Consider the following 27200-nt stretch of genomic DNA (forward strand, 5'->3'; position numbering starts at 1 on the left):
TCTGATTGGCTAGAATACGTGCTGTGGCAGTTGTCCTCCAACGACAGAGGCTGGAAGCGACCAATGGCAAGCGAGAGGAGAGGAAGGAAGGATGGAGAGAAAGAGAGAGGCAGAGTTGTCTATGATTAGGGGGAAACGGAAGAGGGAGAGAGAGGGGGAGGCAGAGAGAAAGAGGCAGAGAGAAGGAGAGAGAAAGAAATAAAGAGAAAGGGAGGGAGAAAGAAAGAGAAAAGAGAGAGAGAGAGAAGGACCAATCACCATTGCGTTATCTATGCATAGAGAATAGAAAGCACCAATCACGATTAACCACAGTCAGAGCTACAGTATAGAGGTCACAGTCACCCACAGTGTACAGCCAAGAACACTGCAGTCATTCACAGCATAGCACCAATCCTTTGAAATCTTTCAAATACTTTAAGCACTAGCCTGCCTTGAGTGACAGATGAGAGGGGTTTACAGTTGTGGGACTATTCTATAGGTCCATTAAAATCCCCTAGTCTGCCTGAGGCTGGGTTTTTACTAAGCTAAAATATGGAATTGTTTTTAGAGGGTCATACCAAGGATCATTTAGCTATTTGTTTTTGAATTTTAGGACCACTGTAGGTATAAAAAAAAAAATATTTAAAAAAGTATTTGATGAAACATTGAATTGGGCCTCACTGCCATTAGCCCATAGAAACGCATTGTATAACTTTCAGTTTTTATTAGTTTTATTTGTTATAATTGAACCTTTATTTAACTCGGCAAGTCAGTTAAGAACAAATTACTATTTACAATGACGGCCTAGGAAAAGTGTGTTAACTGCCTGTTCAGGGGCAGAACGATAGATTTGTACCTTGTAAGCTCTGGGATTCGATCCAGCAACCTTTCGGTAGTTGGCCCAACACTCCAACCACTAGGCTACCTGCTGCCACGGTTCCGGTGGCATGCATTGAAACACGGGGGTCTTTTCGTGGCTTTCTTTTGCAAATTACTATGAATTAACAGACTTATTTACTAAAACGTTTCAATACTAATCATCATATTAAGATGTGGGACATTCATTGTGTGACAATAAATATCTAGCATGTCTATTGTGCTCCAGCAGCCAGAATTTGTCCATCCGCTCTCAACAGAAAGAGCTGGCCGTTACTATACGAGAGAGATTGTTCGTGAGGAGATGACTTTTTCCCTCGACGTACAATAGTAAATGGTAAATGTTGTAAACCGGTAAATGTATCATTGTGAGAGCTCACTGCTAAAGTGAATACCTATTCAATTAAAGTGGAAAGTCTGGAGAAGACAGCCAATGCAACAGAGGTGTGACTCCATGACCTGGAAACAGCTCAAGTTGGAAGGAAAAATCTCATTCCTAATAGAGAAAACAAGAATCACTCGAAAATCATTCCTGTAAATTCAATGTTCCGGATCACAGGACTTGAAACTGGTGTTGAAGGGGGCAACCCAACATCCTTCATGAGCAATCTTTTCTATAAACTGCTAGGGCAGGAGAAGCTGGGTCCCATGCCGCTGATTAACATTGCGCTCCGCATGGGTCCGCATGGGTCCTCCCCCCGGAACAGTATGACTGTATGGATCCACAAGCTTTGAAGTCAAGCTGCGAATAGTTCACCTTGCAACAGAATCTGGGGGTCTGACCTACACAGGGAATAGGATCAGCATCTACCCAGACCTGACTGCCTAACTCAGCCTTTACTAAAGTATGGATCATGACCCACTTGACCTGTTAATGGTGGGTCGCGACGTGTCAGAGTAAATGTATGATTATTTCATTAATTACTGGAATTGATTTGGCCAAGTGCAACTTCGCTTTCTACAGCTTGGCAGCTGCGGGAGTAGGAGAAGCCCGTGTGCTTTGTGGTTTACTGGATCTTTTTTTCTGCAGTTTTCTTGAAGATCACTCCGCAACCCACATGCTGCCCCAGGGCAGTGATTGGGGACATTGCCTTGAAGACCGTCTTTTGGATGGGACGTTAAGCGGGTATCCTGACTCTCTGTGGTCACTAAAGATCCCATGGCATTTATATAAGAGTAGGGATGTTAACCGCGGTGTGGCTAAATTCAATCTGGCCCTCATACCATCATGGCCACCTAATCATCCCCAACTTCAAATTGGCTCATTTATCCCCCTCTCCCCGATAACTATTCTCCAGGTCATTGCTGTAAATGAGAATGTGTTTTTAGTTTAACTTACCTGGTAAAATAAGGGTTAAATAACATTTGTATATGTTTTAATTAAAAAAATAATAATTTTGAATATGAATCAAGTGAATTATTATCAGAACCCAAATGAATTCACCAAAGATTCTCCCGTTTCTATGACGAATTTTACACCTCTGATTGTAAATCCACACCAAGCCAGATCGAGTCATTTTTAAAAGATATAAGAATCCGGCCTGCTGAGAGCCCAGATCTCTCTCCATGAACTCCAAAGGGCATTGGATAACATGAATAAAGGCAAATCACCTGGTTGTGACTGTATTCCTCCTGAGGTCTATTTAACATTTTAGAACCAGTTAGGTCCACTGTTACTTGAAATGATGAACACAGCCGTTCAAAGGTTCATTTGGAAGGGATGTAAATACAGCAGTAATTTAGCTTTTATATAAAAAAGGTAAGATCTCCACCCAGTGCTCTCACCATCACCCTCTATCTTTGATAAACACAGATATTCAACTATTTACAAAAATGTTGTCTTCCCGTCTTGAAACTTACTTACCCAAATTGGTACATCTTGACCAAAAAAGGTTTGTTAAAAAACGATTATCTGCATGTAACCTCTGTCGTCTATTACATATCTTACATGCTTCATCAGGAACCAAAGATCATTGGGCAGATCAACAGTATCTCTCGACGCAGAAAAAGCTGATGATAGCGATCATATCTTTGGCTGGTTTTGGAACATATGGGACTTGGCTCCAAATGTATTCATATGATTAAAATACTATATGCCAATCCCTCAGCCAGAGTAATAACAGGCAATACCTGCTCTGTTCCGTTCAAAATAAATACTAGTAGCTGGCAAGGTGATCCCACCTCACCTCTACTATTTTAATTGTCTCTGGAGCCCCTGGCACAGGCAATTCGACAATCAAAAGAAATTAGACCAATATCTCTCAATTCTACGGATCACGTCATCTCATTATACGCCAACGATATTTTACATTATATCTCAATCCCTCCCAAAAGCATTGACGATCATAGACAAATTCAGCTCCATCTCAAGTTATAAAATACATTAACCAAATCTGCACTACTGCTACTCAGGACCAAAATGGACGACTCTCTCTCTACTTGTGGAACCCGACGGGGGACTCTCTCTCTCTACTTGTGGAACCCGACGGGGGACTCTCGCTCTCTACTTGTGGAACCCGACGGGGGACTCTCGCTCTCTCTACTTGTGGAACCCGACGGGGGACACTCTCTCTCTCTACTTGTGGAACCCGACGGGGGACTCTCTCTCTCTCTACTTGTGGAACCCGACGGGGGACTCTCGCTCTCTACTTGTGGAACCCGACGGGGGACTCTCGCTCTACTTGTGGAACCCGACGGGGGACTCTCGCTCTACTTGTGGAACCCGACGGGGGACTCTCTCTCTCTCTACTTGTGGAACCCGACGGGGGACTCACTCTCGCTCTACTTGTGGAACCCGACGGGGGACTCCCTCTCGCTCTACTTGTGGAACCCGACGGGGGACTCCCTCTCGCTCTACTTGTGGAACCCGACGGGGGACTCCCTCTCTCTCTACTTGTGGAACCCGACGGGGGACTCCTCTCTCGCTCTACTTGTGGAACCCGACGGGGGACTCCTCTCTCGCTCTACTTGTGGAACCCGACGGGGGACTCCCTCTCTCGCTCTACTTGTGGAACCCGACGGGGGACTCCCTCTCTCGCTCTACTTGTGGAACCCGACGGGGGACTCCCTCTCTCGCTCTACTTGTGGAACCCGACGGGGGGACTCTCTCTCTCGCTCTACTCGTGGAACCCGACGGGGGACTCTCTCTCGCTCTACTCGTGGAACCCGACGGGGGGACTCTCTCGCTCTACTCGTGGAACCCGACGGGGGGACTCTCGCTCTACTCGTGGAACCCGACGGGGGGACTCTCGCTCTACTCGTGGAACCCGACGGGGGGACTCTCGCTCTACTCGTGGAACCCGACGGGGGGACTCTCGCTCTACTCGTGGAACCCGACGGGGGGACTCTCGCTCTACTCGTGGAACCCGACGGGGGGACTCTCGCTCTACTCGTGGAACCCGACGGGGGGACTCTCGCTCTACTCGTGGAACCCGACGGGGGGGACTCTCGCTCTACTCGTGGAACCCGACGGGGGGACTCTCGCTCTACTCGTGGAACCCGACGGGGGGACTCTCGCTCTACTCGTGGAACCCGACGGGGGGACTCTCGCTCTGGAACCCGACGGGGGGACTCGTGGAACCCGACGGGGGGGACTCTCGCTCTACTCGTGGAACCCGACGGGGGGACTCTCGCTCTACTCGTGGAACCCGACGGGGGGGACTCTCGCTCTACTCGTGGAACCCGACGGGGGGACTCTCGCTCTACTCGTGGAACCCGACGGGGGGGACTCTCGCTCTACTCATGGAACCCCGGGGGGGACTCTCGCTCTACTCATGGAACCCGACGGGGGGACTCTCGCTCTACTCGTGGAACCCGACGGGGGGGGACTCTCGCTCTACTCGTGGAACCCGACGGGGGGACTCTCGCTCTACTCATGGAACCCGACGGGGGGGACTCTCGCTCTACTCATGGAACCCCGGGGGGACTCTCGCTCTACTCATGGAACCCGACGGGGGGGACTCTCGCTCTACTCATGGAACCCGACGGGGGGACTCTCGCTCTACTCATGGAACCCGACGGGGGGGACTCTCGCTCTACTCATGGAACCCGACGGGGGGACTCTCGCTCTACTCATGGAACCCGACGGGGGGACTCTCGCTCTACTCATGGAACCCGACGGGGGGGACTCTCGCTCTACTCATGGAACCCGACGGGGGGGACTCTCGCTCTACTCATGGAACCCGACGGGGGGACTCTCGCTCTACTCATGGAACCCGACGGGGGGACTCTCGCTCTACTCATGGAACCCGACGGGGGGGACTCTCGCTCTACTCATGGAACCCGACGGGGGGACTCTCGCTCTACTCATGGAACCCGACGGGGGGGACTCTCGCTCTACTCATGGAACCCGACGGGGGGGACTCTCGCTCTACTCATGGAACCCGACGGGGGGACTCTCGCTCTACTCATGGAACCCGACGGGGGGACTCTCGCTCTACTCATGGAACCCGACGGGGGACTCTCGCTCTACTCATGGAACCCGACGGGGGGACTCTCGCTCTACTCATGGAACCCGACGGGGGACTCTCGCTCTACTCATGGAACCCGACGGGGGACTCTCGCTCTACTCATGGAACCCGACGGGGGGACTCTCGCTCTACTCATGGAACCCGACGGGGGGACTCTCGCTCTACTCATGGAACCCGACGGGGGGACTCTCGCTCTACTCATGGAACCCGACTCATGGGGGGACTCTCGCTCTACTCATGGAACCCGACGGGGGGACTCTCGCTCTACTCATGGAACCCGACGGGGGACTCTCGCTCTACTCATGGAACCCCGGGGGGACTCTCGCTCTACTCATGGAACCCGACGGGGGACTCTCGCTCTACTCATGGAACCCGACGGGGGACTCTCGCTCTACTCATGGAACCCGACGGGGGACTCTCGCTCTACTCATGGAACCCGACGGGGGACTCTCGCTCTACTCATGGAACCCGACGGGGGACTCTCGCTCTACTCATGGAACCCGACGGGGGACTCTCGCTCTACTCATGGAACCCGACGGGGGACTCTCGCTCTACTCATGGAACCCGACGGGGGGGACTCTCGCTCTACTCATGGAACCCGACGGGGGGACTCTCGCTCTACTCATGGAACCCGACGGGGGACTCTCGCTCTACTCATGGAACCCGACGGGGGGACTCTCGCTCTACTCATGGAACCCGACGGGGGGACTCTCGCTCTACTCATGGAACCCGACGGGGGGACTCTCGCTCTACTCGTGGAACCCGACGGGGGACTCTCGCTCTACTCGTGGAACCCGACGGGGGACTCTCGCTCTACTCGTGGAACCCGACGGGGGGGACTCTCGCTCTACTCGTGGAACCCGACGGGGGGGACTCTCGCTCTACTCGTGGAACCCGACGGGGGGGACTCTCGCTCTACTCGTGGAACCCGACGGGGGGGACTCTCGCTCTACTCGTGGAACCCGACGGGGGGGACTCTCGCTCTACTCGTGGAACCCGACGGGGGGACTCTCGCTCTACTCGTGGAACCCGACGGGGGGGACTCGCTCTACTCTGGAACCCTCGGGGGAACCCGACGGGGGGACTCTCGCTCTACTCGTGGAACCCGACGGGGGGGACTCTCGCTCTACTCGTGGAACCCGACGGGGGGACTCTCGCTCTACTCGTGGAACCCGACGGGGGGACTCTCGCTCTACTCGTGGAACCCGACGGGGGGGACTCTCGCTCTACTCGTGGAACCCGACGGGGGGACTCTCGCTCTACTCATGGAACCCGACTCGTGGGGGGGACTCTCGCTCTACTCATGGAACCCGACGGGGGGGACTCTCGCTCTACTCATGGAACCCGACGGGGGGACTCTCGCTCTACTCATGGAACCCGACGGGGGGGACTCTCGCTCTACTCATGGAACCCGACGGGGGGACTCTCGCTCTACTCATGGAACCCGACGGGGGGACTCTCGCTCTACTCATGGAACCCGACGGGGGGACTCTCGCTCTACTCATGGAACCCGACGGGGGGGACTCTCGCTCTACTCATGGAACCCGACGGGGGGACTCTCGCTCTACTCATGGAACCCGACGGGGGGACTCTCGCTCTACTCATGGAACCCGACGGGGGGGACTCTCGCTCTACTCATGGAACCCGACGGGGGGACTCTCGGGGAACCCGACGGGGGGGACTCTCGCTCTACTCATGGAACCCGACGGGGGGACTCTCGCTCTACTCATGGAACCCGACGGGGGGGACTCTCGCTCTACTCATGGAACCCGACGGGGGGGACTCTCGCTCTACTCATGGAACCCGACGGGGGGACTCTCGCTCTACTCATGGAACCCGACGGGGGGACTCTCGCTCTACTCATGGAACCCGACGGGGGGGACTCTCGCTCTACTCATGGAACCCGACGGGGGGACTCTCGCTCTACTCATGGAACCCGACGGGGGACTCTCGCTCTACTCATGGAACCCGACGGGGGACTCTCGCTCTACTCATGGAACCCGACGGGGGGACTCTCGCTCTACTCATGGAACCCGACGGGGGACTCTCGCTCTACTCATGGAACCCGACGGGGGGACTCTCGCTCTACTCATGGAACCCGACGGGGGGGACTCTCGCTCTACTCATGGAACCCGACGGGGGACTCTCGCTCTACTCATGGAACCCGACGGGGGACTCTCGCTCTACTCATGGAACCCGACGGGGGGACTCTCGCTCTACTCATGGAACCCGACGGGGGACTCTCGCTCTACTCATGGAACCCGACGGGGGGACTCTCGCTCTACTCATGGAACCCGACGGGGGACTCTCGCTCTACTCATGGAACCCGACGGGGGACTCTCGCTCTACTCATGGAACCCGACGGGGGGGACTCTCGCTCTACTCATGGAACCCGACGGGGGACTCTCGCTCTACTCATGGAACCCGACGGGGGGGACTCTCGCTCTACTCATGGAACCCCGGGGGACTCTCGCTCTACTCATGGAACCCGACGGGGGGACTCTCGCTCTACTCATGGAACCCGACGGGGGACTCTCGCTCTACTCATGGAACCCGACGGGGGGACTCTCGCTCTACTCATGGAACCCGACGGGGGACTCTCGCTCTACTCATGGAACCCGACGGGGGGACTCTCGCTCTACTCATGGAACCCGACGGGGGACTCTCGCTCTACTCATGGAACCCGACGGGGGACTCTCGCTCTACTCATGGAACCCGACGGGGGGACTCTCGCTCTACTCATGGAACCCGACGGGGGGACTCTCGCTCTACTCATGGAACCCGACGGGGGGACTCTCGCTCTACTCATGGAACCCGACGGGGGGACTCTCGCTCTACTCATGGAACCCGACGGGGGACTCTCGCTCTACTCATGGAACCCGACGGGGGGACTCTCGCTCTACTCATGGAACCCGACGGGGGACTCTCGCTCTACTCATGGAACCCGACGGGGGGACTCTCGCTCTACTCATGGAACCCGACGGGGGGACTCTCGCTCTACTCATGGAACCCGACGGGGGACTCTCGCTCTACTCATGGAACCCGACGGGGGACTCTCGCTCTACTCATGGAACCCGACGGGGGACTCTCGCTCTACTCATGGAACCCGACGGGGGGGACTCTCGCTCTACTCATGGAACCCGACGGGGGACTCTCGCTCTACTCATGGAACCCGACGGGGGACTCTCGCTCTACTCATGGAACCCGACGGGGGACTCTCGCTCTACTCATGGAACCCGACGGGGGGACTCTCGCTCTACTCATGGAACCCGACGGGGGGACTCTCGCTCTACTCATGGAACCCGACGGGGGACTCTCGCTCTACTCATGGAACCCGACGGGGGACTCTCGCTCTACTCATGGAACCCGACGGGGGGACTCTCGCTCTACTCATGGAACCCGGGGGGACTCTCGCTCTACTCATGGAACCCGACGGGGGGACTCTCGCTCTACTCATGGAACCCGACGGGGGGACTCTCGCTCTACTCATGGAACCCGACGGGGGACTCTCGCTCTACTCATGGAACCCGACGGGGGGGACTCTCGCTCTACTCATGGAACCCGACGGGGGGGACTCTCGCTCTACTCATGGAACCCGACGGGGGGACTCTCGCTCTACTCATGGAACCCGACGGGGGACTCTCGCTCTACTCATGGAACCCGACGGGGGACTCTCGCTCTACTCATGGAACCCGACGGGGGACTCTCGCTCTACTCATGGAACCCGACGGGGGACTCTCGCTCTACTCATGGAACCCGATGGGGGACTCTCGCTCTACTCATGGAACCCGATGGGGGACTCTCGCTCTACTCATGGAACCCGATGGGGGACTCTCGCTCTACTCATGGAACCCGATGGGGGACTCTCGCTCTACTTATGGAACCCGATGGGGGACTCTCGCTCTACTTATGGAACCCGATGGGGGACTCTCGCTCTACTTATGGAACCCGATGGAGGACTCTCTCTCTACATATGGAACCCGATGGAGGACTCTCTCTCTCTCTACTTATGGAACCTGATGGAGGACTCTCTCTCTACTTATGGAACCCGATGGAGGACTCTCTCTCTACTTATGGAACCCGATGGTGGACTCTCTTTCTACTTATGGAACCCGATGGAGGACTCTCTCTCTACTTATGGAACCCGATGGAGGACTCTCTCTCTACTTATGGAACCCGATGGTGGACTCTCTCTCTCTCTACTTATGGAACCCGATGGTGGACTCTCTCTCTACTTATGGAACCCGATGGTGGACTCTCTCTCTACTTATGGAACCCGATGGAGGACTCTCTCTCTCTCTCTCTCTCTCTACTTATGGAACCCGATGGAGGACTCTCTCTCTCTACTTATGGAACCCGATGGATGACTCTCTCTCTCTACTTATGGAACCCGATGGAGGACTCTCTCTCTCTACTTATGGAACCCGATGGAGGACTCTCTTTCTACTTATGGAACCCGATGGAGGACTCTCTTTCTACTTATGGAACCCGATGGTGGACTCTCTTTCTACTTATGGAACCCGATGGAGGACTGACTCTCTACTTATGGAACCCGATGGAGGACTCTCTCTCTACTTATGGAACCCGATGGAGGACTCTCTCTCTCTACTTGTGGAACCCGACTGGGGACTCTCTCTCTACTTATGGAACCCCATGGAGGACTCTCTCTCTACTTCTGGAACCCCATGGAGGACTCTCTCTCTACTTATGGAACCCGATGGAGGACTCTCTCTCTCTACTTATGGAACCCGATGGAGGACTCTCTCTCTACTTATGGAACCCGATGGAGGACTCTCTTTCTACTTATGGAACCCGATGGAGGACTCTTTCTACTTATGGAACCCGATGGAGGACTCTCTCTTTCTACTTATGGAACCCGATGGAGGACTCTCTCTTTCTACTTATGGAACCCGATGGAGGACTCTCTCTTTCTACTTATGGAACCCGATGGAGGACTCTCTCTCTACTTATGGAACCCGATGGTGGACTCTCTCTCTACTTATGGAACCCGATGGAGGACTCTCTCTCTACTTATGGAACCCGATGGAGGACTCTCTCTACTTATGGAACCCGATGGAGGACTCTCTTTCTACTTATGGAACCCGATGGAGGACTCTCTCTCTACTTATGGAACCCGATGGTGGACTCTCTCTCTCTACTTATGGAACCCGATGGAGGACTCTCTCTCTACTTATGGAACCCCATGGAGGACTCTCTCTCTACTTCTGGAACCCCATGGAGGACTCTCTCTCTACTTATGGAACCCGATGGAGGACTCTCTCTCTCTACTTATGGAACCCGATGGAGGACTCTCTCTCTACTTATGGAACCCGATGGAGGACTCTCTTTCTACTTATGGAACCCGATGGAGGACTCTTTCTACTTATGGAACCCGATGGAGGACTCTCTCTTTCTACTTATGGAACCCGATGGAGGACTCTCTCTTTCTACTTATGGAACCCGATGGAGGACTCTCTCTTTCTACTTATGGAACCCGATGGAGGACTCTCTCTCTCTACTTATGGAACCCGATGGTGGACTCTCTCTCTACTTATGGAACCCGATGGAGGACTCTCTCTCTCTACTTATGGAACCCGATGGAGGACTCTCTCTACTTATGGAACGCGATGGAGGACTCTCTTTCTACTTATGGAACCCGATGGAGGACTCTCTCTCTACTTATGGAACCCGATGGTGGACTCTCTCTCTCTACTTATGGAACCCGATGGAGGACTCTCTCTCTACTTATGGAACCCGATGGTGGACTCTCTCTTTCTACTTATGGAACCCGATGGTGGACTCTCTCTCTACTTATAGAATCCCAATTGTTTCCCCATTTGAAACATTTGGGAATAGATCCTTCCTTAGATAAAAACATTGCCAGAAACTTTAACAGAACGCTCAAATCAATTCAGCCCAACCTCAGTAGATGGAATAATATCCCAGTTGCTGTAACCGGCAGAATATTGATTGTCAAAATGAATATAATATCAGGGCTGAATTTCTGTTGTTCAATGCTTCCCTCGTCTCCCCCTTCTGGCTATTGGGATACAATCCATAGTGTGGTTTCAAAACCTATATAGCAAGGTAATCAAGCCCGGATGAAATTAACAGACTCGCAAAGAGTAAAAGAGCAATCTGTACCAAACTTTAAAATGGTATTTCCAGGCTCTAGCATTTCGGCCCATCTGAAATTGGTTTAGTCATGATTCTTCTGCACCCTGGCTGAGTATAGAGAGAAATATGGTGTCTCCTATATCCCTTGAAGAGGTGTTCTTCACTGATGATGATGATTCAAATGATGATTTGGAAAAGCACACACCTGTCAATATGAGGTCCCACAGGTGACAGTGCATGTCAGAGCAAAAAACCAAGCCATGAGGTCGAAGGAATTGTCCGTAAAGCTCAGAGACAGGATTGTGTCAAGGTACAGATCTGGGGAAGGGTACCCGAACATTTCTGCAGCATTGAATGTCCCCAAATACACAGTGGCCTTCATCATTCTTAAATGGAAGAAGTTTGGAACCACCAAGGCTCTTCTTAGAGCTGGCCGCCCGGCCAAACTGAGCAATCCAGGGAGAAGGAACTTGGTCAGGGAGGTGACCAAAAACCCAATGGTCACTCTTACAGAGCTCCAGAGTTCCTCTGTGGAGATGGGAGAACCTTCTAGAAGGACAACCATCTCTTGACAAAGTACTGAGTAAAAGGGTATGAATACTTATGCAAATGTGATATTTCCATTTCCACCTGTTTTTTGCTATGTCATTATGGGGTATTGTGTGTAGATTGATGAGGGAAAAGGTTGATTAATCCATTTTAGAATAAGGCTGTAACCTAACAAAATGTGGAAAAGGTCAAGGGGTGTGAATAGTTTCCGAACGCACTATATATAAGAGCAGGCCATTAAAAAAGTATTGTCCACAGATCTAATTGAATCTCACCAACCTTTAACTGGAATATAATATGGAAAAATATGACATTGGCATCCCATAATAGGAACCATCAGTTTATACACTAAGTTTGTTCACAGACTGTATTCAACACCAAGGAAATGTTTTACGATGAAATTGTCCCCAACTCTTCACTGTGTCCCCTAAATCAGGTAAGACACGTTCCTCCATATGATGTGTGAGTGCCCGGCAGTTAAATGCTTCTGGAGCAAAGTTACAAAATTAATTTAGAAGTGCCTGAATGTAAACATCCATGCTTTGCATCTATTATGTTACATAACAATAATAGCTCTCTGAATCTCTCAATCAATCAGAGACGATTGCACTGCCGCAATCGAGGCCTGGAGGGGTGGGAAACACTGTTTCTGGGAGTGTGTGTGTGTGTGTGGGGGGGGGGGGTTGGCTGTGTATCATCACTGAATGAATCGCAGACCCACAAATACCATAACTGCAAACCTCCACTGTTATTGTAATGGTGAGGGGTATGATATTTGTGCATCTGTAACTTTCGCACTCATCTTTATCCTAAATGAATTCAAGACTATCCGTAATCATGGTGGCATCTACATTAATGTAGAAGTGTTAAGAAGCATTTTATTCTTATTTACAATAAAAGTGACTCCAAAATGACAATACATTACTTACTATTCAATTGATAATTGGCACAAAAGAATAGGAAAAACAACTCAAACAAACAGGAAATGCATCCAACAAGTTTGTAGTCACAAGCTTGAGGTAATAATTGCATGCTAGGAATGTGGGAACAAATACTAAACTTGTCCCAATACTTTTGGTAACCTAAAATGGGGGACTTTGTACAAAAAGTGCTGTATTTTCTAAACGGTTCACCTGATATGAAAGAAAACACCGTCTGTACTTTAACCTCATAGTCATTCTATTATTTCAACTCCAAAGTGCTGGAGTACAGAGCCAAAACAACAAAACATTTGTCACTGTGCCAATATCTCTAGCTGAAACAGACAGATTTTGATAGAAGATTTTGTCATGATAATTATATTTCTGCGCACAGACAAATCAAATCAAACTTCGACTCTTGCCAGGCAAACTCAATCAAGCACATGTACATTTTTTTTGTTGATGATTTCAAACAGTATTTGAACACAGGTCTGAAAAGCACAGAGAGCCAGAGATCCCATACAGTATTTCACTGAGCCCTGCTCTAAACATTGTGACCAGGTGTCGAGAGTTAGACATGAAAATTAAAATACTGCAGTGACATAACCCACAAGAGTCACAGTTTAAGGAACACTGAGTGCTTCTGGCCACAAGATGGCAGTGTGGTGTTCTACAAACCACTCCAAAAGAGAACTGTGATACTGCCAGAATGCAGTCTGTCAAATGTGTTTGGATGGGCTTATGAGAGTACAAGCAACATACTCCATTAGTGTTCATGCATGCGTTTGCATTTGCTTGTGTCTGTGCCTGAATGTGTGTTTGAGTAAGTATGTGTGTGTGTTTCCAATATACAGTACATGTCCCAGTATCTACGTACCTCTGCCTCCCCAGTACCTTTGCCGTGAGTCTCCCCCCGGCTGCTGCTACCACTGCTAGCGTCCTTGGCTCGGGGGGGCTTCCATGTCCGCTCCTGGGTGGCGCGGTTGAAGTAGTAGTGTCTGCCATTCTGGTCCTTGGAATTTAATTGAAATTAAAATCTTGAATTGTCCATTAAAATATTTCATAAAGAAATGGACATTTGTCTGGTGGTTAAACAAAGTTAAATGACAAAGAGACGTAGACCAGGCAACATGATATAGGCTTGTATCCCAAATGGCACCCTATTCCTTATATAGCTGGGCAATGGTGAAAAGAAGTGCACTAAATAGGGAACCATTTGGACGGCATTCTTCTATGATACGTAAGTTACAATACACAACACCGTGACAGTACAGACCTTGTGTGTCTCCCAGTCCCCCAGGACATGCAGTGGGGAGCTGGAGGGGTTGGGAGGTCGGCTCGACCGAGAGATCTTCAGCTCCTGGAGGTTAGAGTAGACAGGAGACTCCGGTCTACCACCCTGACCCGATGGAGAGACAGTCTGGAGCAGAGGGAAAGAGAGGTGTTGTTGAATGGCTTGTTTAATAGAGACAGTGGAGGAGAGATGAGGGAGTGAAAGAACGAGCTTCCGCAAGCCAACAGTAGAGTCCGGCGATAGCAAGTGAAGGAAAGTTCCCCTTTTGCATTCAGCTGACCTTCGTTATGTTGAGATCGGGTCCTTTATAGAAAGGGCCAGGGGCCTCATTTATCAATATTGCGTAGAAACTATTCTAAAATCCTACTTAATGGAATTTTGAACGTTCGCAGGCATAGAAAAAGTGATTTATCAAACAATCCAACGTGCATTATAAGCCAGTCGGTAGGAGATGACCATTGATATATACGTTCTTAGCCTTAGTATTGGTGTTTGACCTTGACAATTTGCATTGAGAAACGCCCCTCATTGACCATATATAGTTGAAGTCGGAAGTTTACATACACCTTAGCCAAATACATTTAAAATCAGTTTTTCACAATTCCTGACATTTAATCCTAGTAAAAATTCCCTGTCTTAGGTCAGTTAGGATCACCACTATATTTTAAGAATGTGAAATGTCAGAATAATTAGGAGAGAATTATTTATTTCAGCTTTTATTTATTTCATCACATTCCCAGTGGGTCAGAAGATTACATACACTGAATTAGCATTTGGTAGCATTGCCTTTAAAACTGTTTAACTTGAGTCAAACATTTCAGGTAGCCTTCCACAAGCATCCCACAATAAGTTGGTTGAATTTTGACCAATCCCTCCTGACAGAGCTGGTGTAACTGAGTCAGGTTTGTAGGCCTCCTTGCTCGCACAAGCCTTTTCAGTTCTGCCCACACGTTCTCTATAGGATTGAGGTCAGGGATTTGTGATGGCCACTCCAATACTTTGACTTTATTGTCCTTAAGCCAATTTTCCACAACTTCAGAAGTATGCTTGGGGTCATTGTGCATTTGGAAAACCCATTTGCGACCAAGTTTTCACTTCCTGACTGATGTCTTGAGATGTTGCTTTAATATATGCACATACCTTTCCTACCTCATGATTCCATCTATTTTTGTTTCATCAGACCAGAGGACATTTCTCCAAAAAGTACGATCTTTGTCCCCATATACATTTGCAAACCATAGTCTGTCTTTTTTTATGGCTGTTTTGGAGCAGTGACTTCTTCCTTGCTGAGCAGCCTTTCAGGTTATGTCGATATAGGACTCGTTTTACTGTGGATATAGACACAGGTACACCTCCAATTGACTCAAATGATGTCAATTAGCCTATCAGAAGCTTCTAAAGCCATGACATCCTTTTCTGGAATTTTCCAAGCTGTTTAAAGGCACAGTCAGCATAGTGTATGTAAATGTCTGACCCACTGGAATTGTGATACAGTGAATTATAAGTGAAATAATCTGTCTGTAAACAATTGGTGGAAAAATTACTTGTGTCATGCACAAAGTAGATGTCCTAACCAACATGCCAAAAACTATAGTTTGTTAACAAGACATTTGTGGAGTGGTTGAAAAATGAGTTTTAATGACTCCAACCTAAGTGTATGTAAACTTCTGACTTCAACTGTATGGTCAAAATAATCACTTTGAAGCATGTGGGAAAATACAATGCTGTAACATGAAATACATTGGTGCAACCCAAAATCTTTCCGAGACTGAAATAGAGGTGCTTGTGTCAGAGGTTGAGTACAACCAAAAGGTTGGATTTGGCTCACTCAGTTGTGGCAAGACCAGTAAAAATGAAAACAGCTACGAAGAGAGGATCTTTAGGACAATTCAAGTTGTTTCACCAATAAGCCATCCATCCTCAAAAGCTCCCTCATTCTTTGTATTTATGCCAACATTGTTGTTCTGCAGAATGAATGAGTCGCGTGTTCAACCTGGCAAAACCTCGACACCACATTCAGCAGCGTCTTTTGCGCATCACATCACCCATCACCTGCACATTAAGTGAGTGGAAGCCTTTTCTGTTCACATAGTTGAACTCAATTTGGGGTGGTGATTTCATGGCGATATGGGTGCCGTCTAATTGAGTTGTTTATATTTGGAAAAGCAACCCCTCTTGGCTTCGACCTGTTGTGCGAAAACTGTTCGTTTTGCTGAAGATTGCATCCAAAACATCGGCTGATCGAGGGCTGTGAGGTGCCGTTCGGCAAACTCCCACTGAAAAAGTGGCCGTTGCTAAATACCAGAGGGTGGATAGCACTCGGATGTGCACCGGAATAGCATGCGTTTGCCTTTCTAAAGTAGGTTTTAAATCCCTGCAAAAATCCTACAAGATTAGTTTTACGAAAGCGATATCTGATGAGCCAATCTGTACTTTCTGCAAAAAAAAAAGTCCTATCGGTCTCAAAAAAATGCGCTCTGCAAACAGATCAAGATCAGCCATCTCTCATTCGATTTCCCATTAACTCAGTCTTTTATAGTATTTCAAGATTGTTTCCACTTTCACATGGGCCTCTAATTTAACAAATGAATATACTTTACATGGATTATTATCAGAACAAATTAAATGTCATATGAAATAGCCTGTCGACGCTGCATGAATTCAAAATGGAAAAACAATAAATCGAAGAATGATGTAATTATTACTCTTACAATTTTGGCACAGTGGTCCTTCCTTTAAAAGTTGCATCATACTGCAGCACAGCTTGCAGGTGCCGCAGAATTTTATAGAATGCTATTTAACTGTCACCCATTGTTGCCATTAACACTAGTTAATGCTAGTTCGACCACCAGAGGGCATCTTTGAGAAGCTAAGTTATTGAAAATCACATGGAGCTGGAGTCATGTTTACTGTAGCTGTTTCAGCGTAACTTACTTATTGGCAAAGCACACAAGTCGTCCATGTCTTTAAAAAGTCAAGCACTTTAGTTATAAAACAAAATAACAAAGGGACCCTTGAATAATTTAGCAATGATTAGGGTAGCCTAGTGGTTAGAGCGTTGGACTCGTAACCGAAAGGTAGCAAGTTCTAATCCCCTGACAAGGTACAAATCTGTCGTTCTGCCCCTGAACAGGCAGTTAACCCACTGTTCCTAGGCAGTCATTGAAAATCAGAATTTGTTCTTAACTGACTTACCTAGTAAAATAAAGGTACATTTTTGTATTTTTTTTTAATTATAAACTGGGTGGTTCGTGTCCTGAATGTTGATTGGCTGACAGCCGTAGTACATCAGACCGTATACCACAGGTATGACAAAACAGTACTGCTCTAACTACGTTTGTAACCAGTATATCATAGCGATAATGCACCTCAGCGGTGTGTGGTATATGGCAATATCCAAGAACAGCCCTTAGCCCATAAACCCCTCCTGCCTTATTTCTTAAATAAATCGCAACATAATCGCTAAAGCGATTAAATTCAGGAAGGCATTTGACTGTTTTTAATATTAGCTGTACTACAGACTTTAAAACCTTTCTTAGAACAGACTATAATGGGATTGATTTTTATTCATGTAGATGAATTAATTTGATTCATATTATGGTGTTTCTATTCCGAAGAATAACACAAAGATACATTTTACAATGGCCTGTACAGGCCTCAGGGTTTCCAGTAGGAAATAAGACCTTCTGTAGGCTACTAACTGACTGCCAGTGAGGAGCAAACATTTCCACACCCTAACTGTAAGCTAACCAATACCCAAACAGAGATTCAGTGAAAATAATCAAGACCACGAAATGGTGCTGGAAATAGTTGACCACACACGGGTAGGCTATTGAGAAAGGAGCCTTGACTAATTAAACAATTAATAAACTGCAACATGTAATTCAGGAATTAATTCTAAAAAAATTTTTTTTTTTACAGTGTGAGGCTTCGTCATCAACCAAAAACACAGCATCTACTGTGACAGGAATATAGTATTGATTTCAATTTTTGTTTTTCAAAATGCATGTGTTTATTAGGCTACTGTGTGGTGTCTTTAATTACAATGCTCTTCCTACCCTCCTTATTGACATCCTTCTTGGCAAGAGTCTATTGTCCTGCTAATAGCCCATCGTGGGTGGATGGCTTCTTTTGTATTCCAATGTATTGGATGAATACAGTCATTTACCATTCATATTCTTGGAGTGAAAACGTTGTTTACAACCTGCTACACTTGTGAAAAACAAGTGTTTGATTTTGTTTCTAAATACCTCCAGCTGTCCATCACTACTGTAAACCGAGAAGTGTATTGTAAAAATAAATACATAGCATCTACAGTGGTACAAATATATTACTGAATTGCAAGTTTGCCCTTTTCTTGGTATTTAGGCTACACTTTACAACAGGACTAAACTCTGACTAAATATTTTGTTTACATTCTTCAATGTAACCATAATGTCACAAAACATTTGAACACACACAACATCAATGTAACCATAATGTCACAAAACATTTGAACACACACAACATCAATGTAACCATAATGTCACAAAACATTTGAACACACATAACAGCAGCAGATTAACTTGGTCAAAACATTTCTTTATTAAAAGACTATCAGAAAGAATGTTTGTACTTCATTATTTTGGTCCAAAGCCACAAATGAGTGAGTCACTCAGCTTTATGCTGACAAATCCACACTGGACTTTTTCATTCAGTTTCTTCATCACATCAGCAAAGAAGGACTCCGTGTTTCAGAAAGTGCCTTTATATAGAGGAGCTATCACTCTTTAACACTGTGGTAAATAAAGTCAGTTTGTTAATTAGAATGATTTATGTCTGTTAGGGGGATAGAAACCAAAAGCCCAAGGGTAATTGTGCCATTGTATTTACCCAAGTACTCTCTTAACTCCAGGACTACCGCCAGCTATTTTTGTTGTTTTTGCCAGATGCAGTACTCTAGTGGCAGAGAAGAGAGTGTCTCGGACTGAAACATTCACACCTCCATTAATTTACGAAACACAGTCAATTTGTGCCACAGTCTAGACTACCGGTAGATCAGCGTTCCAACTCCCCCTTGTGATAGTGTGGTGCAGAGACAGAATGACGCAATTTACCACAATTTACCACAAACAGTCGCAGCATAAGCTCTAAACTTTTAAAGGAAGAACCAGTATATTTTCCCCATTCACGAGGCTATGCTTGAAATGCAGTTCCCTTATTCCACCACTTGGCAACATGTGCATGCATGGTCATGGCTATGTGCAAATTGACACACTCTCAAGCAGACATTCATATTGATAAATCTCACACTTTGCGTAGAGATGCTCCCCCGCATGATTTAAGCACATATTTGTGTCCATGCCCGATTGATAAATGAGGCCCCGGGAGTTTCTCTGGACAAATAGTTGGTTCCCTACTAGGCAACCCCTAGGATATATAAAGTGTTTATCAGAGGAGCACTTATGAAATGACATATAAATGAAACTGTTCCAAATGGAACTTCTCTCAAAATGTGTCTCTCTAAACCACAATGGGATTGGAATAGGCCTACAGGTAAACACTCGGCTGACCAGTATTTATTATCCAACCACTAAAACCATGATAAAGTAAATAATAGTCAACCGGAAGGGAAAAGAGGGAAGAAATCAGCAGGGAGAAAGGAAAGGAAACACTCAAATGTATTTTGTACATTGACCTACAACCGTTGGCGTTGACTTGGTTTAGTTGGTTACAGAAATCATTTAGAAGGAAGGCCCTCTGCAACTGCAGTAAATACAGAAGTAAAAATGTGTTATGTCTCAATTACAAAGGTCTGAGTGAGAGGACTAACTGGTGTCTCCAAGTGGCCACACACACACACCTCTCCATAGTGTGCACATTTCAATGTCATTCCAAGGGTCTGAGTGAGAGGACTAACTGGTGTCTCCAAGTGGCCACACACACACACCTCTCCATAGTGTGCACATTTCAATGTCATTACAAGGGTCTGAGTGAGAGGACTAACTGGTGTCTCCAAGTGGCCACACACACACACCTCTCCATAGTGTGCACATTTCAATGTCATTACAAGGGTCTGAGTGAGAGGACTAACTGGTGTCTCCAAGTGGCCACACACACACACCTCTCCATAGTGTGCACATTTCAATGTCATTACAAGGGTCTGAGTGAGAGGACTAACTGGTGTCTCCATAGTGGCACATTTCAATGTCATTACAAGGGTCTGAGTGAGAGGACTAACACACACCTCTCCATAGTGTGCACATTTCAATGTCATTACAAGGGTCTGAGTGAGAGGACTAACTGGTGTCTCCAAGTGGCCACACACACACACCTCTCCATAGTGTGCACATTTCAATGTCATTACAAGGGTCTGAGTGAGAGGACTAACTGGTGTCTCCAAGTGGCCACACACCTCTCCATAGTGTGCACATTTCAATGTCATTACAAGGGTCTGAGTGAGAGGACTAACTGGTGTCTCCAAGTGGCCACACACACACACCTCTCCATAGTGTGCACATTTCAATGTCATTACAAGGGTCTGAGTGAGAGGACTAACTGGTGTCTCCAAGTGGCCACACACCTCTCCATAGTGTGCACATTTCAATGTCATTACAAGGGTCTGAGTGAGAGGACTAACTGGTGTCTCCAAGTGGCCACACACACACACCTCTCCATAGTGTGCACATTTCAATGTCATTACAAGGGTCTGAGTGAGAGGACTAACTGGTGTCTCCAAGTGGCCACACACCTCTCCATAGTGTGCACATTTCAATGTCATTACAAAGGTCTGAGTGAGAGGACTAACTGGTGTCTCCAAGTGGCCACACACCTCTCCATAGTGTGCACATTTCAATGTCATTACAAGGGTCTGAGTGAGAGGACTAACTGGTGTCTCCAAGTGGCCACACACCTCTCCATAGTGTGCACATTTCAATGTCATTACAAGGGTCTGAGTGAGAGGACTAACTGGTGTCTCCAAGTGGCCACACACCTCTCCATAGTGTGCACATTTCAATGTCATTACAAGGGTCTGAGTGAGAGGACTAACTGGTGTCTCCAAGTGGCCACACACCTCTCCATAGTGTGCACATTTCAATGTCATTACAAGGGTCTGAGTGAGAGGACTAACTGGTGTCTCCAAGTGGCCACACACACCTCTCCACAGTGTGCACATTTCAATGTCATTTCAATGCACTTTAATGACTCAAAGAAGATTATTCAACTATAAAGTGTTGGTTTTTCTTAACTCTCCTAGCTGGAACACAACCCTGCAACAACACCATCACACAATAACTGTTGTTAACACAATCCAAAAATGGTCGATTATAAATCTAAATCTGGGTCAGGTGAGCAACATTTGTTCTGTTGCCAACATGACTAGCTATTCAATCAAATACGATATTACAGTGTTAGGCTAACCCAGGCTATGACACCAGGTCTTCTTGTAACTGTACATCAAACATAGTGATCATCAACATTGTATATGACATGAGTTTTATTATATGGAAATATGAAATACACATTTGGACTCAGAGTGTTTGGCAGTATTTATTATAATCCTCAACGTCTAAACTTTCAAAATACATTTGCATTTTCCTCACTCACTCAACAAACGGGAGGGAGGGAAGCTCAAGTTAACAGGAGGGAAGAGAGCTCAAGTTCAGAACGGCTGTCAACAAAACCCATACAGCACTGTGTAGCACAGAGCCTGAGGTCTGACGTCATGTCTAGCATGTTACTGTACAGCCACTAGGTTCAAATGTAGTCTTTTATCAGTGCCTAAATATGTCATTTTCAACCCGAGTGTAAAGGCTCTCATAGCTCTCTGGTCCTAATTGACCCCTCAGGAAGCCACGCTGCCCTCTGTCCAACCATCCAGTGTGTGTGTGTGTGTGTGTGTGTGTGTGTGTGTGTGTGTGTGTGTGTGTGTGTGTGTGTGTGTGTGTGTGTGTGTGTGTGTGTGTGTGTGTGTGTGTGTGTGTGTGTGTGTGTGTGTGTGTGTGTGTGTGTGTGTGTGTGTGTGTGTGTGTGTGTGTGTGTGTGTGTGTGTGTTCTCTAAGGGGAGGTCCTGTCTGACTCTGCCATTAAGCATCAGTTAAATATAATCCTCATTTGATCAGCCACAAAACCACAGGAACACTCCTCTCTCTCAGCCAGACAGAATATCATCATTCATCTGCAGTGTTTGTGTGTGTAATTTCACTGTAGGGAATAATGGTGGTTAGGAAATTCCCAACTAAGCCTCCCTCGCCCTTCTTCTGAGGTGACAGTTATGTTTTTAAAATCGTCAATGTTATGTCGTCAGTTATGTTTTTAAATCGTCAAATCAACTAGTCTACACTTTCACATTACCCTGATATCCCACCTATGGAACACACTCATATGACTGATCCAGGATGTGTTCTTAAGGATAAAGGTATTTGAACAAACAGTACCAGAGTTTGCAGTTGGGTACAGTAGTTGTAGACTGGTGCATAAAGCCCTGGTTAAAAGTAGTGCACTATATAGGGAATAGGATGACATTTGGGACACACATAGGTTCATTTATGTTTTTACTCCATGTAATCAGTTGTATTGTATGGAGCCCACCAGCTGGTGGACAGATGGACATCTGGGAGCATGGAGACTGACTGGACAGACTGGGCTCTGGATCAATACTCTCTCAGTCTCAACCCGGAAGTACACAATGGGACCACTGGACATAAAATGGTTTCCTAAATGGCACCCTATTCCCTAGAATACGGAACTACTTTTTGACCGGGGCCCAAAGAGCTTTAGTCAAAAGCATTGGACTTTATTGGGAATATGGTGCATTTGAGATGCAGCCATTGGGTGACTCAATAGTGCTCCCTTGCGGAACAGACGTGTTCAATGAAATTAAATGATCAGACAATTACACCTCTGTAGCTTCAGTTTATCTACTGTACAGTGATAGAGCTACTGAAATCCCAGAGCGAACACACACAAAGTCATTTCAAAGAATGAATGACTGTACCCTTGCAGCACGCCACAGCACTGTCCGCAGTGCAGTCAATTATGCAGCATCTCTCACTATCACTGTGATTTAGGAGCAGACAGGATAAACAATGAGCACATTCCAAATGACAAATTACAGCCCAGGCTGAGGGCTGCTGGGGGCTGATGCAGCAAATTCCAGATAGGAGACCTGCAGGGGTCTTTCTCTCACCCTCCGTGTGTGTGTGTGTCTCTGCCAGCCTTTCTCTCAGTTTCTCTACTTCTGTTTCTCCCCCCCCCCCCCACTCTCTATTTCCCTCCTTCTCCAGCTCTCTCACTCTCTTTTCTGCCAGCGGGGCTGTTGCTGCATACTGAGTGGGCCACTCTCACCCTCTGGCTGCAGCTAACCCAACCACAGTCACACACTCAGGGAGAGAGGGAGGAAGAGAAAGAAAGAGACAGAGGGACAGAGACATAGGGAGAGAGAGAGAGACAGAGAGGAGAGAGAGGGAGGAGAGAGAGGGAGGAGAGAGAGGGAGGAGAGAGAGGGAGGAGAGAGATTGGTCCAACAGTGACAGTGAATATATTAGCTTAATATTAGACTGCCCTGGCCAGCTTGGCTGCCAGATTTCATATTTATCTAGTCTATATATATCTAGTCTATATATATATCTAGTCTATATATATCTAGTCTATATATATATATCTAGTCTATATATATATATCTAGATAAATATATATATATACATATATATATATATATATAGACTAGATAAATATAAATATATAAATATATATATATAGACTAGATAAATATATAAATATATATATATATAGACTAGATAAATATATATATAGACTATATATATATATATATATAGACTAGATATATATATATATAGACTAGATATATATATATATAGACTAGATATATATATATAGACTAGATATATATATATAGACTAGATATATATATATATATAGACTAGATATATATATATAGACTAGATATATATATATATATACACACTGCTCAAAAAAATAAAGGGAACACGTAAACAACACAATGTAACTCCAAGTCAATCACACTTCTGTGAAATGAAACTGTCCACTTAGGAAGCAACACTGATTGACAATACATTTCACATGATGTTGTGCAAATGGAATAGACAACAGGTGAAAATTATAGGCAATTAGTAAGACACCCCCATTAAAGGAGTGGTTCTGCAGGTGGTGACCACAGACCACTTCTCAGTTCCTATGCTTCCTGGCTGATGTTTTGGTCACTTTTGAATGCTGGCGGTGCTTTCACTCTAGTGGTAGCATGAGACGGAGTCTACAACCCACACAAGTGGCTCAGGTAGTGCAGCTCATCCAGGATGGGACATCAATGCGAGCTGTGGCAAGAAGGTTTGCTGTGTCTATCAGCGTAGTGTCCAGAGCATGGAGGCGCTACCAGGAGACAGGCCAGTACATCAGGAGACGTGAAGGAGGCCGTAGGAGGGCAACAACCCAGCAGCAGCAGGATCACTACCTCCACCTTTGTGCAAGGAGGAGCAGGAGGAGCACTGCCAGAGCCCTGCAAAATGACCTCCAGCAGGCCACAAATGTGCATGTGTCTACTCAAACGGTCAGAAACAGACTCCATGAGGGTGGTATGAGAGCCCGACGTCCACAGGTGGGGGTTGTGCTTACAGCCCAACACTGTGCAGGATGTTTGGCATTTGCCAGAGAACACCAAGATTGGCAAATTCACCACTGGCGCCCTGTGCTCTTCAGATGAAAGCAGGTTCACACTGAGCACATGTGACAGACATGACAGAGTCTGGAGACGCCGTGGAGAACGTTCTGCTGCCTGCAACATCCTCCAGCATGACCTGTTTGGCGGTGGGTCAGTCATGGTGTGGGGTGGCATTTCTTTGGGGACCGCATAGCCCTCCATGTGCTCGCCAGAGGTAGCCTGACTGCCATTAGGTACCGAGATGAGATCCTCAGACCCCTTGAGACCATATGCTGGTGCGGTTGGCCCTGGGTTCCTCCTAATGCAAGACAATGCTAGACCTCATGTGGCTGGAGTGTGTCAGCAGTTCCTGCAAGAGGAAGGCATTGATGCTATGGACTGGCCCGCCCGTTCCCCAGACCTGAATCCAATTGAGCACATCTGGGACATCATGTCTCGCTCCATCCACCAACGCCATGTTGCACCATAGACTGTCCAGGAGTTGGCGGATGCTTTAGTCCAGGTCTGGGAGGAGATCCCTCAGGAGACCATCCGCCACCTCATCAGGAGCATGCCCAGGCGTTGTAGGGAGGTCATACAGGCACGTGGAGGCCACACACACTACCGAGCCTTATTTTGACTTGTTTTCAGGACATTACATCAAAGTGGGAAAAGCCTGTAGTGTGGTTTTCCACTTAAATTTTGAGTGTGACTCCAAATCCAGGACTAGAAAAATGGTGTAAGTCAGGAGTTTCAGTACTACAACCCCAATGCTGCACAGCAACCTGCTCTACTGCATATCAGTGAGAGTGCACAAACTAAAATACATAAGTGTTTCAGGTTTACCTAAATCACACATAAGCATGCACACAAAAGCAAGGTAAGTACACATATGTACACACACATATCCTGTCCCCTTTACTTCTTCCTCATTCACAAAGAGAGCTGGATTTGATTGAACAGGCAAAAAGAGTAACCCAGGTACTGTACTAACACCACCTCTCCTTGTCCCCTACCTACTGTAACACCACCTCTCCGCATCTTACCTACTGTAACACCACCTCTCCTCGTCCCCTACCTACTGTAACATCACCTCTCCTCATCTTACCTACTGTAACACCACCTCTCCTCGTCCCCTACCTACTGTAACACCACCTCTCCTCGTCCCCTACCTACTGTAACACCACCTCTCCTCGTCCCCGACCTACTATAACACCACCTCGCCTCGTCCGCTACATACTGTAACACCCCCTCATCTCATCCTCTACCTACTGTAACACCCCCTCATCTCGTCCTCTACCTACTGTGCCACCACCTCATCTCATCCTCTACCTACTGTGCCACCACCTCATCTCATCCTCTACCTACTGTAACACCCCCTCATCTCATCCTCTACCTACTGTAACACCCCCTCATCTCATCCTCTACCTACTGTAACACCCCCTCATCTCATCCTCTACCTACTGTAACACCCCCTCATCTCGTCCTCTACCTACTGTGCCACCACCTCATCTCGTCCTCTACCTACTGTGCCACCACCTCATCTCGTCCTCTACCTACTGTAACACCACCTCATCTCGTCCTCTACCCACTGTAACACCACCTCATCTCATCCTCTACCCACTGTAACACCACCTCATCTCATCCCCTACCTACTGTAACACCACCTCTCCTCATCTTACCTATCCTCATCCCCTACCTACTGTAACACCACCTCTCCTCGTCCCCTACCTACTGTAACACCACCTCTCCTCATCTTACCTCTTCTCATCCCCTACCTACTGTAACACCACCTCATCTCTTCCTCTACGTACTGTAACACCACCTCATCTCGTCCTCTACCTACTGCAACACCACCTCTCCTCATCTTACACCTCCTCATCCCCTACCTATTGTAACACCACCTCATCTCGTCGTCTACCTACTGAAACACCTCATCTCGTCCTCTACCTACTGTAACACCACCTCATCTCGTCCTCTACCCACTGTAACACCACCTCATCTCGTCCTCTACCTACTGCAACACCACCTCTCCTCATCTTACCTCTCCTCATCCCCTACCTATTGTAACACCACCTCATCTCGTCGTCTACCTACTGAAACACCTCATCTCGTCCTCTACCTACTGTAACACCACCTCATCTCGTCCTCTACCCACTGTAACACCACCTCATCTCGTCCTCTACCTACTGTAACACCACCTCATCTCGTCCTCTACCTACTGTAACACCACCTGATCTCGTCCTCTACCTACTGTAACACCACCTCATCTCGTCCTCTACCTATTGTAACACCACCTCTCCGCGTCCTCTACCTACTGTAACACCACCTCTCCTCGT

At 47.6% G+C, this 27200-nt stretch overlaps 1 protein-coding gene across 3 annotated transcripts in view; it reads right to left on the reverse strand.

Annotated features, from left to right (window-relative positions):
- LOC124041640 (rho GTPase-activating protein 12-like) overlaps positions 1-27200 on the reverse strand; it is a 144832-nt gene that overhangs the window by 20703 nt on the left and 96929 nt on the right. For 2 of the 3 annotated variants that reach the window (XM_046359453.1, XM_046359452.1), the window contains exons 3-5: positions 14187-14330; positions 13788-13922; positions 1-119 (exon numbers count right to left, since the gene is read on the reverse strand). The exon at positions 1-119 is cut by the window's left edge and continues 91 nt beyond it. In XM_046359453.1, the coding sequence (XP_046215409.1) occupies positions 1-119; positions 13788-13922; positions 14187-14330 (398 nt within the window). The remainder of the gene's footprint in view (positions 120-13787; positions 13923-14186; positions 14331-27200) is intronic. The other variant, XM_046359454.1, reaches the window with a different exon arrangement.

This window comes from Oncorhynchus gorbuscha, linkage group LG08 (genome assembly GCF_021184085.1).
Source record: "Oncorhynchus gorbuscha isolate QuinsamMale2020 ecotype Even-year linkage group LG08, OgorEven_v1.0, whole genome shotgun sequence".
In the NCBI taxonomy this organism is placed as follows: Eukaryota; Metazoa; Chordata; class Actinopteri; order Salmoniformes; family Salmonidae; genus Oncorhynchus; species Oncorhynchus gorbuscha.